This window comes from Pieris rapae, chromosome 6 (genome assembly GCF_905147795.1).
Source record: "Pieris rapae chromosome 6, ilPieRapa1.1, whole genome shotgun sequence".
NCBI classification, from domain to species: Eukaryota; Metazoa; Arthropoda; class Insecta; order Lepidoptera; family Pieridae; genus Pieris; species Pieris rapae.
In genome coordinates this window covers 5724250-5741940 of record NC_059514.1, presented here as the reverse complement: position 1 = coordinate 5741940, position 17691 = coordinate 5724250, and the positions used below count along the sequence as shown (strand labels likewise).

The 17691-nt window shown below is 31.0% G+C and overlaps 1 protein-coding gene across 2 annotated transcripts; it reads left to right on the top strand.

Moving 5' to 3' along the window:
• Nucleotides 1-623: 623 nt before the first annotated feature.
• On the top strand, nucleotides 624-17489 carry LOC110992417 (chromatin-remodeling ATPase INO80). Of its 2 annotated transcripts, none has more exons than XM_045628550.1 (29): nucleotides 624-744; nucleotides 970-1215; nucleotides 1508-1713; nucleotides 1922-2122; nucleotides 2368-2462; nucleotides 2729-2924; nucleotides 3260-3397; nucleotides 4048-4244; nucleotides 5348-5555; nucleotides 5991-6170; nucleotides 6473-6728; nucleotides 7020-7166; nucleotides 7577-7717; nucleotides 7943-8064; nucleotides 8547-8830; nucleotides 9397-9605; nucleotides 9833-9936; nucleotides 10447-10608; nucleotides 11079-11238; nucleotides 11912-12039; nucleotides 12224-12313; nucleotides 12539-12616; nucleotides 13123-13281; nucleotides 13949-14051; nucleotides 14126-14208; nucleotides 14496-14610; nucleotides 15273-15413; nucleotides 16280-16464; nucleotides 16832-17489. In XM_045628550.1, the coding sequence occupies exons 2-28, from the start codon at nucleotides 978-980 to the stop codon at nucleotides 16459-16461; spliced, it is 4323 nt and encodes a 1440-aa protein (XP_045484506.1). In that variant the 5' UTR covers nucleotides 624-744; nucleotides 970-977; the 3' UTR covers nucleotides 16462-16464; nucleotides 16832-17489. The 2 variants fall into 2 exon arrangements, with proteins under 2 accessions (XP_045484506.1, XP_045484505.1); XM_045628549.1 differs by having other exon boundaries at nucleotides 624-790.
• The last annotated feature ends 202 nt before the right edge of the window (nucleotides 17490-17691 follow it).

The window sequence follows — 17691 nt, the reverse complement described above, 5'->3', positions numbered from 1 at the left end:
AGTGAGACAAAATCTAAATCAAAAACACTTATGTTTCACTTTTTAGATATCATTGGTTGTTTATTATTATATATAAATAACACCCACAACTTAAAATCAGTGTATCGACTTATAAAAAATATCCAGCACTAAAAGTACAATTTTGAACTATGTAACTACATAAAATATCAGCCTATTTAGATTCTCCCCAATAAAGGGGTATCAATTTGCAAAAGGACAACAACACATTTGCGAGCCTCCTGGCATTGTGACTTTTGAGTAACAATTAAAAATCAGGTGACCCTCATGCCCGATTGTTTGCTCCTATTCTATACTAATAATAAAAATTACCGCTTACATATAACTATTATAAATTATATTTAGTTTAAGTGGAAATTAAAAGTTAAATATTTTTATTATTATATGATCGAAAATTATTTCTTTATTTTTAACGAAAAAAATTAATTTTCGAACGAAAATCATATTAATTTCTGATAGGTTTTCCTTTCTTATTGGTGTTGTTACGAAGTCTTTCTATGTTTATTGGTAGAATTATCCTCATATACAATAACAGCCAATGAAAACCATCAATAAGAAATGTCTGTTTGTCATTTGTCAAATTAAAGTTTCGTCGTTATGGCGGGTCCGTGTTTTTTCAAGCTCGAATACGAAATGAATATCTATGTGCGCCGCTTGGGCGGCGACAGTGACAGCAATTTGTCGAATATTCTTGTTCGCCATTTTGTGAATCTTGTGGAATTTTGTGTTAAGTAATCGGCGTGATATTACATTGAGGCAAATCAATTTTGATGTAGGCGAAAGTTTCCAACTTATCATGCAATTCATATACTAAACCACCACCTCCCTTAGTTTTTTAACTACTACAACATTTAGCTACGATTCTGTATATTTTTTAAATAATTAAGTTGCCTCGTCTTTGAGTACGGTCAGAAACTAGGTTATCAACATAAACAGCACTCGTAATTGCAGAAGTTGAAATGACCGAAAAGGCTGTTGTGGGAAAGGCCGTGTTGAAGAGACATGAAATCGCTCGCCCTATATATGTACAACGTTTGGAAGCCGCCCTAGACATCAGGCCGTTTGTTAGCCAAGTTGAAAGAATATTAAATTCTGATGGTGTTAGTGATAGTGGGGATGACTCGGATGTTCTATCAGTTGGTAATGAAATGTCTAAAGGAGATAAGTTGATGAATGGTGTAGTGACTACTAAACAAGGTATTAATTAACTGGAAACATTCAGGAATTAGATTATTCAAAAGTCATTTTTTATGTAATATGTTTTTTTAAATAATATTTATTATTTTGTAAGTTTTTAAATAATTTTATTGGTTTCTTAAAAAAACAAACACAGTGTTTACATTACAAATTTAGCTTTTATGCTGGCTTATTGCAATTGTTTATCAAATGTTGCAATTAAAATTAACAAAAAAGTGTAAAGGCATAAGTTATTACCATATAATAGCTCTAGACTGTTATGTACCTGTGTACATATTTTAATGTGTTTCAGAACGGCAAAGTGATCGGGCACGGCTATACAATCTGTCATCAGTTGGCGAAGAGAGGGAGTGGCTTCGAGATGTGTTATTATCAACAGAGTCTGAATCTAGCAGTGATGATGATACCGCAGCAGCAAAAGATATTAGAATTAAATACCTTCTCAAAGAGAGAAAGTTTCATAACAAATATGTTAGGTCTTACTATAAGGACCCCAGTGTATGTTTAATATAATTAAATTATTATAATTTATAAAAATGCAATTGTTGCATGCTGCAACATATATGCCCTGTGTCTGCCTGTGTGAATTATTTGTGTCAATCAACATTAATATGATTGGTCTTAGTTTATAAATTATGACACACATCAAGCACAAATATTTTAACATGATAGTGATGATTAAAATATTATATTATTTTGGTTTCAGAATTCTCGGTACATGTATTATGGGGCTGGCTTGTTATCAACCATGGACAGATATCCGGAAAGGAGAATAAACAGGCCTCCTCCAGCCCCTACAAGAGGACGGAGAGGACGACCCTCTGATAAGGGTATTCCTAGAAATATACAAAAATCTAAAAAGGCAAAAACAAAAGATGGACATATAACAGAAAGTGGAAATGATGTTGTGAGTATACAAATAGAACCATATTTTATTACTTTCAGTCCACGGCTCTAGGATTTCGGGCAGCACTTTAGTTGACTTTAATGTTTATAATTTGGCTGTTTAAAAGCTTTTTACATTATTACCTGTTTTTTTTTTAAGATTTTGACTACATTACAGACATTTAAACATTAAGAGTAATCGGAGCAAAAACCAATTTGGATATGGTTAAACATTAAATTACTTACTCATAAAAAATTGTATTTCAGCCTGATGGAGTGGATTGGGAAGATCACTTAAAGAACATCAAAGAAGAAAATGAGCTGAGTGATGAATTAATAATAGCAGAAAAATCTAGTGTCAGGTAACTCCTTTTCTTTATTCTAATTAACAACACTGGAACTATAAGTCTGTCATCCCCATGGCCTGAAATATACTTGTTTTTGAATAAAAAACAATTGAATGAATCTGATGCAAATAAGAGATTTCCCACATGCTCCAGGAACAAGATGTACATAATATTAAAAAACTATATAAAAGTGTGCAGGGTAGACTTGCCTGCTGTTACTGTTTCTTAAACAGATAGATACATCTATAAATAAAAAAAATGTGATATAACAATTTCCTCAGAGGCAGAAAGAAAGCATTAATGGCAAAGAGTCCAGAAGCATTAACAGCGAGACGGAAGCGACATTGGGTCCTGCTAGCTAAAAAAGAATTGGGGAAAGTGCAGAGAGCAAGAACGGCTACACACAGAGAGGTGACATTGCAAGGAAAGAGGTTGGCAACATTATGCAGTAAACATTGGAGACATGTTGCTATGCAGGTAATAAAAACATGTGTACGATTAAATTCTTTAATCAAAAGCCTACATTATCAGTTTGTACTATTTATTATTTGTTATTGTAAGAATTTGAATTTCTTAAGTACATGCAAAAAAATATATTGAATAAAATGGCAGTATCTTTATTAAAGATAATATCAGTCTTTTTAGTATTTCTATTCATTAAAACCATATAAAATTCTTAAATATTTGTTAATAATTATTATCAAAAATATAAACTTGTCTACAAGAATCAATAAAAATAAAATAAATAAAAACTATCTTTTTACTACTGCTACTAAATATGTCCTATAATAATTATATTTTGTTTATAACAGTCTCAGAAGAACATGAAAGAAACAGTATGGCGCTGTAAACGGTTAAGTCGAGAGATGCAGGGTTATTGGCGGCGATATGACCGCGCTGAGAGGGAAACAAGACGAAGGATGGAAAGAGAGGCTGAGGAACAGAGAAAGGTATTTTTTATTAGTAAGTAGGCTTTGCATGCAGCAATCATTATCTCTAACTAATTCTGATAAATACATATAATTATTTTATTCAATCTTCTGAATGTTTGAATGTCCTTTAGCTACACCCTTGATTTGAGAACTGGCAGTAAATGTAAAATTAGAATCATTTAAAGCATATTTTGACGTTCATAAGTGTACATTATGTTACCTATATGAATAAATGATTTTTTAATTTGATTTGCTATTGGTAGCTTATCAATTACATTTATATTGGGCATCATTATTTCCATTAACGCAAAATAATACTTGCTTTTTCGTTCTCTATAAATTTTCTTTTTCTTTACTGTTCTGTTTGCTTACCTTTGTCTGTGGCAATACGTGAAGTTTAAAAAAAAATCTTTTTTGGTGAGGAAACAGTACATATGCGTAAGTCATACCAAGAACAGTCTATAAAATTAAATTATCATGAAAACACAACATTGTTTTAACGCCATATTTAAAACTAAAAAATTAGTATATAATAAATATGACTATGCAAATAATTTGTTTCAACCAAACCCATTGGGGTGAGTATAAAGTAGCCCTGTATGTCAAGTAAATGAGGAATCTAGATTTCAATATATTATATCCATGCTTATCTCTTTTTATGTTTCTAGATGGACGTAGAACTAATGGAAGCGAAGCGGCAACGTCGCAAACTTAATTTCCTCATTACACAAACGGAATTGTACGCACATTTTATGCAACGCAAGTTAAACGCAATTGAAGAAGGTGACTATGGGGCTGACAGAATATTGAGACATTTGGACGAAGATAGAGACCCAAGACTGACCGCGATTGATAATTACGATAGGTAAGTTGTTTTCTTACGTATTTCCTGACGTTTAACGCATCATTTAATTATACTTATATAAAACGTAAAGGCCGTAGGGGAAAAAAAAACTTTTTCTAAGCATGGAATACATTACATATTTTTATTGTAAAATTTTTTTTAACGTTTACTAGGTTAATAAAATGTATCAATTTAATGCATTTTTTATTATTGAAGTTAATACTTCTCTTGGCGCGTTAGGAAAAATTATGAGAGTAAATTTATTTTAAGTAAATGTCACAAAAACCGACACTCTGTAGTTAGCTATAGTGAACATTTTTGTTTTTTTTGTTAAATTTACTTAACTTTATTTTACTAGATAATACGTTATAACAAAGCTTTCAATGTATTATATTTAATAAATTTACTACAAATGTAGAATAAAGTTTTTGAAGAAGTATTACTTCTAACGCGTGTACATAATACATAAATACACACACGTTCTTTATGTTAATAATGTATGTTAGTAATATACATATGTCATTTCATAAAGTATAAAAGTTCCAGCCACCCGGTTCTATTTTATTAGAAAAGAATAAGCTTCTATAGTAAGTTAAAAATCTTAACATATTAAATCCTAATTATAGTGAGGAAATGAAAGCCCTTGCGTCTCGAAATGCACGCGAGGCGCAAGGGCTTTCATTTCCTCACTATAATTAGGATTTAATATGTTCCATCCGGTTCTATTTTATTAGAAAAGAATATGCTTCTTTAGTAAGTTAAAAATCTTAACATATTAATCCCTAATTATAGTGAGGAAATGAAAGCCCTAGCGTCTCGAAATGCACGCGAGGCGCAAGGGCTTTCATTTCCTCACTATAATTAGGATTTAATATATTCCATCCGGTTCTATTTTATTAGAAAAGAATATGCTTCTTTAGTAAGTTTAAAATCTTAACATATTAAATCCTACTTATAGTGAGGAAATGAAAGCCCTTGCGTCTCGAAATGCACGCGAGGCGCAAGGGCTTTCATTTCCTCACTATAATTAGGATTTAATATGTTCCATCCGGTTCTATTTTATTAGGAAAGAATATGCTTCTATAGTAAGTTAAAAATCTTAACATATTAAATCCTAATTATAGTGAGGAAATGAAAGCCCTAGCGTCTCGAAATGCACGCGAGGCGTTCCGAGCCGACCGCGCCCGTACTGCAGCCTTGGACGCAGCGGCCGGGGGAGATACGAGTCGTACTGAGCGACCGGGTGATCATGACCAACCGTCCATATTTCAAGGGACATTAAAGGGATATCAGTTGAAGGGAATGAATTGGCTGGCCAATTTGTATGATCAGGTATTGTATTTAAACTCATTTTAATTTAACTATTTAATTTAAAAAATTGTGTTGGGTTAAACAATGTTTAATTGATCTGTCTTTTAAACACATTTGGACAGAAATGATATTACCTAGGTTGCCTTGAAGAAATCACTTGTAAGCGATAAGGCCGCCCGTTGCCTTATAACTTTTGTAACCTGTTTTTTTATTTTTGTTATGTGTATGTTTTTGAATAAGGTAATAAAGTATAAAAATAAAAAAAAACATTATTATATTAGGTCAGTTTAATACAGCTGATTATTTTTTATGGAATGAATAAATATTAATGAACACATTTTATTGATGCTATTTTATATTTGTATGCTTGTTACCAATGGGGTTAAGTTTTATTTTTCTAAGGTGTATGAGATGGTGTAAAAGGTACCTCGACGTAAAAAAGTCAATATATTTCAGGGCATAAGTGGAATTCTAGCGGACGAAATGGGATTAGGCAAGACAGTGCAATGTATAGCATTCCTTTGTCATGTGGCTGAAAGACTTGGTGTATGGGGACCTTTTCTGGTGGTGTCACCTGCTTCCACATTACATAACTGGCAACAAGAGATGCAGAGATTTGCACCAGACTTTAAAGTGGTAAGTATTTTATAAAGGTACAGTTACATTTATGCCTGCCTCTAGTTTGTTTGGTCTTTATTTATTTATTTATTGATAACTTTCATACAATGGTTTAAGACAGTATAAAAACCCTTATTATATTTTGTTACAAATTAACACAACACCATTTTTTGTATGATTAAAAACTATTCATCATATGGTAACATTCCAGTACTACATATATGACTTAAATGTAGAATATTTTTTCATATTTACTTGTTTCATTGTATTATTAAGGCTTCTGTTTTATTAATAAGACTGTAACAATTGTGAATCCTCAGGTGCCATATTGGGGCAGTCCCAGCGAGCGTAAAATTCTTCGGCAGTTCTGGGAGCGAAAGGACCTTCATACGCAGCAGGCAGCGTTTCACGTGGTCATCACCTCCTATCAAATTGTGGTTTCAGACCTAAAATATTTGAACCGTGTCTCTTGGCAATATATGATTTTGGACGAAGCTCAGGCTATTAAGAGTTCAGCAAGTATGCGGTGGAAGCTTTTGTTGGGGTTCAGCTGCAGGAATCGACTGTTGTTGTCCGGTAAGTTCTACTAATCATGAAGCAGGTTAAGTTATTTCAGTTAAGTTAACTCAGAAGAGATGTAAGGGTTTTACTATTTTAGTTTACTCTCCTAATTTCCTTTGAATATTTTTCTATCAACTATTAAATGTATATTACTGTTTTAGTATGGAGTAAAGATGAAATTATTTAAACAGGATTTTTACCGATTTTACATTATTGTGTGATACATAGAACTTGAAACTTTTTTTGTAGTCGTGCATTATTTATAGACAGAAAATACAAATAAAAACTTGGTTTATTTTATTACAGGAACACCAATACAAAACAGTATGGCGGAGTTATGGGCGTTACTTCACTTCATAATGCCAACATTGTTTGACTCGCACGAAGAGTTCAACGAATGGTTCTCTAAGGACATTGAAAGTCATGCAGAAAATAAAAGCACAATTGATGAAAGTATGTAATGTTAGATATACAAGATGCCCTTTTTGACTGCCCCTTGTTCATAAAAACCTTTCTTTTTGCTCTCTTTTAACTAAAGTACTCTGTCATCCCTTTCTTCAAAGTTTCTGTGACCAATAAAGGCAGGTTAGTAGTTTAGTTGTATCAGTGCCTTTTTAAAATATCCAATAATGCAATTGATATGTATTTAAATGTTGGGGGATATTGTTACAGTGGGGCATAGTGTCATATATCGTTTTATTTCATGAACATTAATTTAATTTTTTTAAATTTAATTACCCGTTTAGACTACGTTATTTTTAATTGTAACAGAAGATGGCTTAATATCTATAAATTAGTGTTTTATTGTACCGTTTAGACAGATTTAAAACGGCTCATGAGACTGTTATATTTTGTTGTTGTAGAACATCTCTCCCGGCTGCATATGATATTGAAACCATTTATGTTGAGGCGGATCAAGAAAGACGTGGAAAATGAGTTATCTGACAAAATAGAAATTATGGTACATTGCCCTTTGACAATCAGGCAGAAACTGTTATATATTGGTAAGATTTTAGTGTATTTCTAACAATGAAATTATAATTACAATTGTTACTATGTTGTATTACGACGTGCTATAGTTAAATATATTAAAAGATACTATATTACTTAGCTGAATATTATAATAATTTACCAATTGGTTGATAATAATGTAAAATAATCACTGGACTTTTTTTTACAACAAATTTAAGTATTTATTCTACTAACAAATACATTTTTTCAATTAACAGCATTGAAGAAGAAAATAAAAATCGAAGAACTATTGCACTACACAATTGGATCGGAAACTGGACATAATGTTGACAAAAATTTCACTTCAAATCTTATGAATTTAGTTATGCAGTTCAGAAAGGTAGAATTTTTAGTAATATTTTAGATGTTCAATCATTCCCTTACAATTTGTTCCATCAATTTCAAGATTTTAAAGGTGATATTCAAAGACATCACTCTAAGTGTGACTCTTGTATGTTAAAGACGTATTTGATTTATAATCTTGAATGTGATACTCTAGATTCTAGAAGTTTTCAAGTGTACACATCGGGGCAATGTCAATAATTTGCATATAAATTTTATTTAATTTAATAAATCATTAAAAGAAAATGTAAATATTTTACAATAAAAGCAGAAAAAAGAATATATAAATCATACATACATCAACAATAGATTTAATATTTATTTTTTTCTGTGAAACAAATTTGAAATAAATAATTATTATTAATATCAGCCACATCTGTTATTCCTCTCAAAGCCAATGCAATCTTATATTTATAACCTCGTTATTATTTCTTACACACTTTAAACATAGATTTTAAGGATATTATTGTTAACTTTCAGGTCTGCAACCATCCAGAATTATTCGAGCGACGTGATGTAAGATCACCTTTTGCAATGCATGTTGACGACTACCATGTGCCAAAAGTGATAGCTGAAGAGTGTATATTACTTCGGTGTATACCGTCAAAGCGTCACCTATTATACAATATACTTAGTGTTCTAGTGTGTGATTATGTGCATAGGAGTGTTAGTGATGTGAATAGTGATTGTTTCTCGTTTACAAGATTCATGGACTTATCTCCTATGGAGATCTATCAGGTGATGCTGTGTGGGTGGCTGGATGCGTAAGTATTTATTATCTTTGAATTCAGCTATTTTCTCTTTTTGATTATTATAATTCAATGGTATATTGCACTTGAAATCATTTGACTTTTCTCTTATGTATTGATATGTTTTTTTTTTCAAGACAACATTCTGGAAGATGACTATTTCTTTTTTTACATTTAACCTACAATATCTATATATAATAATTATTTTTAACTATGAGTTATAATGTTTAGTGAAGTTTAAATAGCCATACATATTTATTTATAGGTTATAACTAGTAATAACCATATACAATATAAAGATTTTATAGGGCAGAGTATTTAGATAAATTTTCTAAAACTTTAAAAATTCTTAAAAGGCCGGCATTATTGTCCATGGGCGGCGGTATCAGTTAACATCAGGTGAGCCTCCTGCCCGTTTGCCCCATTCTATAAAAAAAATCAAAAGGATATCCAACATCTGGGATTTTTTATATGTAGCTTAAGATTGGTAATAGATTAACCTGATAGATACTTGTTGCTTAGTTTTTTTACTTTAAACTCAATTGTGGATAACAATAAGTGTTATAACTTTTTTTTTACAGTATATTACACATAGAACATAGTCTAGAAACATATGAAAGGTTAAGACATAGACAAGAATGGTGGGACACAGATGACAGTGATGAATATAAGAATGTTAGGAGTAAACACTTACTGTTGATATGTCCCGATGGAGATGTTCTAAAGAGACGGAAAGAAGATTCCTTGTTATGGAGGGATATGTTATTTACGGATCCTTTGTGGATACAAGGTATGTTCAAATATTAGAAACGTTATAAAGATGTCCTCTATGAAGATGGGTGTTATTCCTTTTATTGTTGTGATTATAGTATTAGTCCATAGTAATTATTAAGGTTTTAATTTGGCATATTAAGTTAAATTTATAAAATGTATTAATAAACCTATAATTTTATTCAATGTAAATAATAATTTCGATTTGTGTAGCAAGAAATGAGTTCTTTAATCTTGAATTAACAGGTGGACCTTTTTACGCGCATTTAAATCACACTATACATTATATGCCAGAGACGATAGAACATCGATCATTAAGGGGAAGACAACTGAAAGAAGCTAGTGGACAGGTACAGTTTATATATTTATAAACAACATGGGCGTCGGAAAAAAATACATATCAATTCATAAAACAGGACAGGACTAAATAAAAATTAAATATATGAAATTAGTATTATCAGAGATAATGAACAAAATAAATATTTTATATATTGTAAATTACCAGCAAATCGGTATAATTAATGTGACTAAAAAATTCTTTAAAAAATAGTTAAAAATCTCAGGTATCTTTTACTAATAATGGCCTTGTTTGTTCCTTCATATTAAATATATATTTTAATCTACCAATCAATGAATCTTACAACTAACTGTGGTTTGTAAAACTGTGCTTTATGTTTCTGTTTCAATGTGTATTCTGTTTTGGCATTTGTGTGTAATGTAATTGTTTGGATATTGTTTAGTGATTACCTGTAGGAATACTTAAATAAATAAAATAAAATACGAAGTTAAAATACAATGGCAAATTAGAAACTTAGGTAGTTAGCGGGTATCAGTTAGTTAAAGAGACTTCTCAATTCCAGTCCGAAATGCTTAGTGAGATAAAGACTGAAGATGGAGGTGTAATATCCGTGGAGAATCAGCCAGTGGAATTGGCGGAATTTCCTCACGTGGAAAGACCTTCTATTGTATACAATGATGTACCCACACCGCTACCAGCGTTCTTATTTACTGCTCAGCAAAAGGTAAGATTCAATAAAGCAATTTACACTAAAAAACTTATTTGTTCAGCTCTTAATATTTTTTTTTATTATATAACATATATTTTAAATTTCATATTCAAATAATTTTTTTTTTGTTTAACATTACAATGGATAACTATTTTAACGTCATAGACCAGTAATCAATATAAGTTTGACAAGAGGTAAGTAGTTTAAGCGATTGAAATGTTAAGGATTCTAATAAAATGTATAATAAATGTAAATGATTATAATAAGACAAGAAATTGTTTCTACATTCTAAGTAAAACCCTGTAATACATATGAAACCCAGTCGCAGTAAATCTCGCACCTCTCAATGAGACAAAAGACAATCTTCATCAACTCGACCTTGACTAATAATGTGTATAGGCAATTAGGTAATCTTTCAAGTAGAAATACTTTTTTTACCTGGTATCTAATTCGGGATTATATTTCTAAGATTAATAATGTTTCAGGTGTGCGCGCCAAGACGTCAAGCGTTCGCAGTTTCCCGTTCGTTCGCGTATCACATGACGAGGCACGCGCATTGTGAGTCTGCTGCCGGAAGCGAGACTATCTCTAGACTTGTCGATAACGCGCGGCCACCTTACGGCTGGGCTTCGCTTCAGGTGCCCGGTATGTTATTATTATACTCTGCTACTTTATACTTGTTACTGTTACTTTATACTTATTACTGCTACTTTATACTTATTACTGTTACTTTATACTTATTACTGCTATTTTATACTTATTACTGCTACTTTATACTTATTACTGCTATTACTGCTACTTTCTACTTATTACACCACTTAGATATTTAAAATGTTTTAATGGACAAAGCGAATTTATTACATTATTTACTGAAAAATAGTTGGACACTCTTAGCAATAATTCAACAAAATATTAGTAGTTGAGAGAGAAGCCACTACAACACCCTAAAAATATCTTTTATCTTTAAAAAAGACTTCTATACTTACCTTAAATAGGTAAAGTACAGGTTAAATATTAGTTCCCTTGACAGTTTAAATGTTTTCATGAAGATAATGACTGATTTTAATTATTACCAATTATTTAATATTTACTTGCATGTGTTGGTAATGGATAGAAACCTAAAATAGTTTTAAGTAATGTCGTATGTCAATAAATGTATTGGATTTTAAATCATTGCCTTAAGCATAGTAAAAGTTTCTTTAAGTATTATTTATTAAATACATATTATAGAAAGAATTCAAGTGACCATTGTACTACGTATGTTCGTTACATTTATGTTGGTAAAACATCCATATATATTAATACTGATTTGTTTCAGATAAGAACCAGCTAGTAAGTGATGCGGGAAAACTAACAGTATTAGATTCTTTACTTAAGAGATTAAAGGCGCGTGGGCATAGAGTCCTTATATACAGCCAGATGACGAAAATGATTGATTTATTAGAGGTACGTAGTTATCTACAATTTCCTTTTAATATTAGTAGTAGTTAGTATAAATTATAAATATTTTAATTCTGAATTGAAAAGAATATTTATCGATATTGCTTTGTCAGCAATTTTCAGAACTTCGGTGATTACTGTGTATTTATAATTAACTTAGGCAAAATGTAATGTTAATTATGTGTTTTAGGAGTACATGTGGCACAGGAAACACAAATATATGCGATTGGACGGATCCAGTAAAATCTCAGCCCGTCGAGATATGGTTGCCGATTTTCAGGTAAATTAATCAATACATATTTGTTGATAAAAAATATAGCTAAGGTCGAATATGACTGTAACCTTATTCGACAGACAGTGTGTGAAGAATTGTCCGATTCAATTTAAAAAAAAATGCCTAAGTAACTGATGTAAAAAAGTGTTATTTCTCTCGTTTTTTTTTATTTCGGTATGTTGTATATGTGATCAATACTCATCAATTTATTATATTAAATGTTACTTACAGGCGCGGACAGACATATTTGTATTTCTGTTGTCAACTCGTGCGGGGGGACTTGGAATAAACCTCACTGCGGCAGATACTGTAAGTTTATTTACAAAAGAACTTAATCTCGTGTATTAACGGTGGGAAATCGTAAAAAAAATCCACCTTTAAAAAGGAGAGGCATAGATCAAAGACAACCTGACCATTACATTTGTTGCTAAATAAAACGTTAATTGTTCTGTTTTTCTTACCACATTTGTGATTAATTTTGTTAGTATATAATGGGTAGAAAAGGCTTTATGTACATTATTCTATTATATTAAAAAAATATTCAAAATTTTAACTAAACTTTAGTGGTTCTTGCTTAATCTAATTATTATAAGTTTTACCAGTAGAGGCCTGTTTTTAACAATATCGCCGTTTAAAAGTCAGTTTATCAGTATTCAGAAAAGTCTGCAGCCTAAATGACGAGTCAAGTTGTCGGATACTGTCTATGATGTGGTATATAACGTTAAAGAAAACCAATTCCATACTTAAAATTGTATGTAAATAATGTATATAAGGTATGTTCTCTAAAGTGTTTAAATAGTATTTTTATATGATAGGTTATATTCTACGATTCCGATTGGAACCCAACTGTAGACCAACAGGCGATGGACCGTGCACATCGACTGGGACAGACCAAACAGGTCACGGTGTATCGGCTCATTTGTAAGGGAACTATTGAAGAACGCATTATGCAGCGGGCAAGGGAGAAGAGCGAGGTTTGTTTTGGACACAAAAAAAAAGAAATGATGATTGACTGTCCAGTGTACTGGGCATACATTAGGTATTAGGTAGGTGGGCACAATTTCCGCAACTAGACTCGAAATTGGTCCGTTTTGCGTAAACTGGGCCTACATATATAATCTATATTAAACCATACCGCGATACGCATTCAAAAATACAGAATCACTTATAAAATTTTGCTTGAAAAGGCAATTTTCTGATCCTAGAGACTTAGAACAAATAAATCATATTATACAGGGACAGTAAGGAAACATACTTAAAAGGCAAAAAACCAATTAGTGCTAAGAAAGGAAATATCATAGTAAATATACCCAAATATATATTTTTCAAACTTTCATCAATCTTCAAAAAGTTCGGCTCAACTGATAAATGACTGATTTTATCAGGGATATTCAATTAATTTTGTAATTGTTTTTACTTTATTCTATCTTAATTTATTTTGTAGTGTTTAGGCTTCATATAATTAGATTGTTTTATGCTACATTGCGGTAGCACTTGGCTTGTGTTTGTATTACATGCATGTATCAGTGAAAACTTTGTTGGTGGAACAAATAAATAAAAAAATAAATAGGATTAGTCACAAAAGCACAAACACATACATGGTATATATTATATATAAAATTTGTTTAATATTGGGTTTAGATTCAACGCATGGTGATAAGTGGGGGCAACTTCAAACCAGACACTCTCAAACCCAAGGAAGTTGTCTCTTTGTTGCTAGATGATGAGGAAATTGAACTTAAATGTGAGTTTGTTAAAAAATGTTTAATTATATTTTAAAGGTGACTTGTGTTATTATTTTTGAAACATCACTTTCAGATCGACAAAAGTCAGAAGAAAAGAAAATTATAGAAGAGCGAGAACGTAAAAGAAAATTGGGAATATTGCCAGCTGCGCCGGCGGTGAGTAAAATATAATTTCTTTATTATACAACTCAATTATTTTATTAATTTGGCCTTGAGAAGAGAAAAAATGTTATGTAATTACGTGCCTTAAATTATATATATTTAGCTTAATTATTTTTATTTTTATTGCCAGTTCTTCTCTTCCGTTGTCCGCCCTTGATTTGAGAACTGGCAGTAAATGTAAAATTCAATTCAATGTATATTTCTTTTTTGACGTTCATAATTGTACATTATGTTACCTACGTGAATAAATGATATTTGAATTAATTAATGTAATGTTCCAGCCTGTCGATAGTGAAGCAAAACGCGTTCGCGAGTCCATATCAGAACCAGGTAGTCCCTTACAAGTCGATGACGAGGGAGATTTAGTGGTGGATGCGCCAAATATAATGCCTTCTTGTAAGTATAGAAAAACTTTTATTATATACCTACAAGAATTGTATAAAAGTTAAGAATGTAAAAACAAATGTTTTGACAAATCATATATATAAATATTGGCCTACAAAATATATTGTATGATTTGAAATATGTTACTTCACGGTCTTGGTAAAACTGTTTACAATTGAATAAGAGAAAGGGCATGCTTTAGCCCTCTCAGGTTATGTTGAAGTTTAGTAATTCATATCTTTATTCCAAAGTCAAGAGCAATGACCCTGGTATAATTAAACTTTGCAATAAAATTGGCGCTGACCTTAGAAACCTGAAATTACTATAGTACTATACTGTACCAATATAGACAGAACACAATTGTGGGATTTGAGGTAGCTGCAGTCCTAAATTACCCTTTTTCGTTATGTTATCAACACTGTTACCTCATTAAAGTGTGTTTCAGTAATTCTTTTAATACTGCAAAATAATACATAATATAACAAAATTAAAAAGATATATTTTTATATTAAAAAATTAAATGACGCGTAGTAAATAAGAATTATATTCGTTTGCAATCACTATACAGGTCTAATTTCCCCTCAAACTAGATGTGTTAATAAAAAATCTGAATCTTGACCTAGGCACTGTGCATACGCATCGATACTATAATATATATACGTATACGTTTCCAGCGTACACAAATGTAAACCGTGGCGCATGGGCGATGTCTCGTTCTCGCGGCGCTCGTCGTGGACGTCCAAGGGGATCTAGACATACCATTGCTAATAGAAGGCCGGACCCACACACCGATACTGCTTCTGCTATTGCTGCAGGTAATTTCTTATTCATTATATATAAGCTGTGTTTAAGGTTATGTGTGGCTAAGGTTTTTGTTATATTACATAGTAGTAAATTAATCAAGGGAAACCGTAGGAGAACTTATGTGAAACGTTGGTACCACGACACGGACCTAAACTAAACTACCTTTAACTCAGCGCCATCTGTTAGAATTGTATCAAATAATAAACAAATAATTTGCAATAAAATAAAATTGCGACTATAATTAAAGATCTTACCTATCCTATCTTTCAAGTTGGATCGAACTGCACATGGTGTGCGAATTTTATTATAATCGGTTAAGTGGTTTAGGAGTCCATTGAGGACAAACATTGTGACACGAGATTTATATATATTAAGATTGGAAATCTTATTCTACGACATACGTAGTTTGCACATTCAGACAATGTGCAAACTACTAGTCTAAAGCTCACATTATTCATAATTTGGTATCAAAGTTTAGGTATTATTTTTTGTCTAGTGTATTAGTATAAAGTCTGAATAGAAAATAAGGAAATTGATTTTAAAAAATTGTAAAGAAAAATCTGATTGTATTTTTTTTTCGATTTTTTAAAATAAATAATTATGAAACTTGAAAGAGATGTCTAATAAATAATCTATAACTTGTATTTTTCTAATCTATACTTTTATTAAGGTCCCAAAAAAAATAATTTTAAACATACAGTCTCCATGGATTCGTGTTTTGAAAATAAATAATTATAAATTATAATTTATTATTGTTGTTTCTTCATTTGAAATAACTGTTTATTGAAAAGAATTGTAAATATGAATCGCAATAACAATTGTTTTTAATAAAATTGATGCAATGTTTTCTACAAATATCTCGTTTTTTTATTTCCAGGTGCTCTTCTCCTGGAATCGGATATGCCTCTTGAAATTGTGGAGGCAAGTGGAGCGCCGGAAGGCCGCGGCCGGCGCGGACCGGGAAGGCCCCGACTTAGGACGGTGGCACCCCGGGCCCCTTCCAGACGCCCGCGCAGGCCCCGTGAGCCTTTATTAGTGCCATTGGCGCCACCTCCCTGACCCGTGCGTATATATTTCTCTTCTAAACACGTAAAAAGATAAATTAATAGTTCATTTAACAATTATTTTTAACTTAGTATTCATTAATTTAACTTACTACTAACTAACTACTTTTCTTAAAAGAAAAGGGAAAATATTTTTTTATGAAACATAAATTCGCTAAAAATTAGCCAATCAGTGTTAATAAGACATTAAGACAAGGCTTAAAGAAACTACTGTTAGCTCTAAGTTATGGTATTTTTTTGTATGTAGATTTATTAAAAACTTGGTCGGTAATATTTATACTTTAACGTGAAAAGACGGACTTAGAGAGTAATTTCTTAATTGAAATATCCTTGATTTAATGTAATACAGTGTTTTTCTTTGGCAGATAAACTAAAGTGGCTGTTGACTTTATGGACCATTAGTGCAATATTAATATAGTTTTTAGTAATATTATTAAGACTTTTGTACGATAAAATAACTAAATTATTGTGTAAATTATATAAATATACATAAACAACCATTTATTTTCAAACATCCTTTTGAAGAATATAGCAAAAGATGAATGTTATGTATTCCATCTTTGGCTATAGTATTTGGCTTTTTAGTGTAATTGTTTGTTTTATATATATTTTATTGGCATTACAAAATAAATAAATAAAATATGTATTTAAGAATAGTTGATTTAATATTAAAGAAATAAAGAATACAAATTTAAAAAATTAAACCGCTAAACATCAAGTTTTATAAATAATTTGTAATGTACGTATTTTAATTTCTATCGAATTAGAAATGTGATTAATGCAAAGATTCTACGAATTTGCTTTGAATTGTAAAAGCATTAGTAACAAAGGTTAAAAATCATTTAAGTAATCAAACATTGATGACTTATAAAAATCCATAATGGGTTATGGATTTTTTGTTATATAAATGTGTATTATCGACTTCTGAAAATTGGAGAAAGCCTGAAAAACCTTTTACTCAAATGTTGCTCTGTTATGTTGAATAAAACTGGAAAAATCTTATAATAAAATTATTTTAAATCAGTTTGTGTTTTATTATATCTTCGGGTTAGTATCCAAAGTATCCCTGTTCCTTTTTAAACCGTCCACAGGTTTCTCATCTAAGAAGTTTTGAGCTAAGAGACCATGCTGTTACAAAATATTTAAATAAAAAACTTAATTTGCTTGTATGTTTGGTTATCCCTAATCTCGATAACTACTGATGCTAATTAAAAATTGTATATTG

Excerpts from the sequence above, each read along its gene's own strand:
- LOC110992417 (XM_045628550.1), top strand. The coding sequence starts at position 978 with ATGACCGAAAAGGCTGTTGTGGGAAAGGCCGTGTTGAAGAGACATGAA. Across the intron at positions 6,171-6,472 it reads TTGCACCAGACTTTAAAGTG|GTGCCATATTGGGGCAGTCC; the intron begins GTAAGTATTTTA and ends GTGAATCCTCAG. Across the intron at positions 13,282-13,948 it reads GGGCAAGGGAGAAGAGCGAG|ATTCAACGCATGGTGATAAG; the intron begins GTTTGTTTTGGA and ends TATTGGGTTTAG.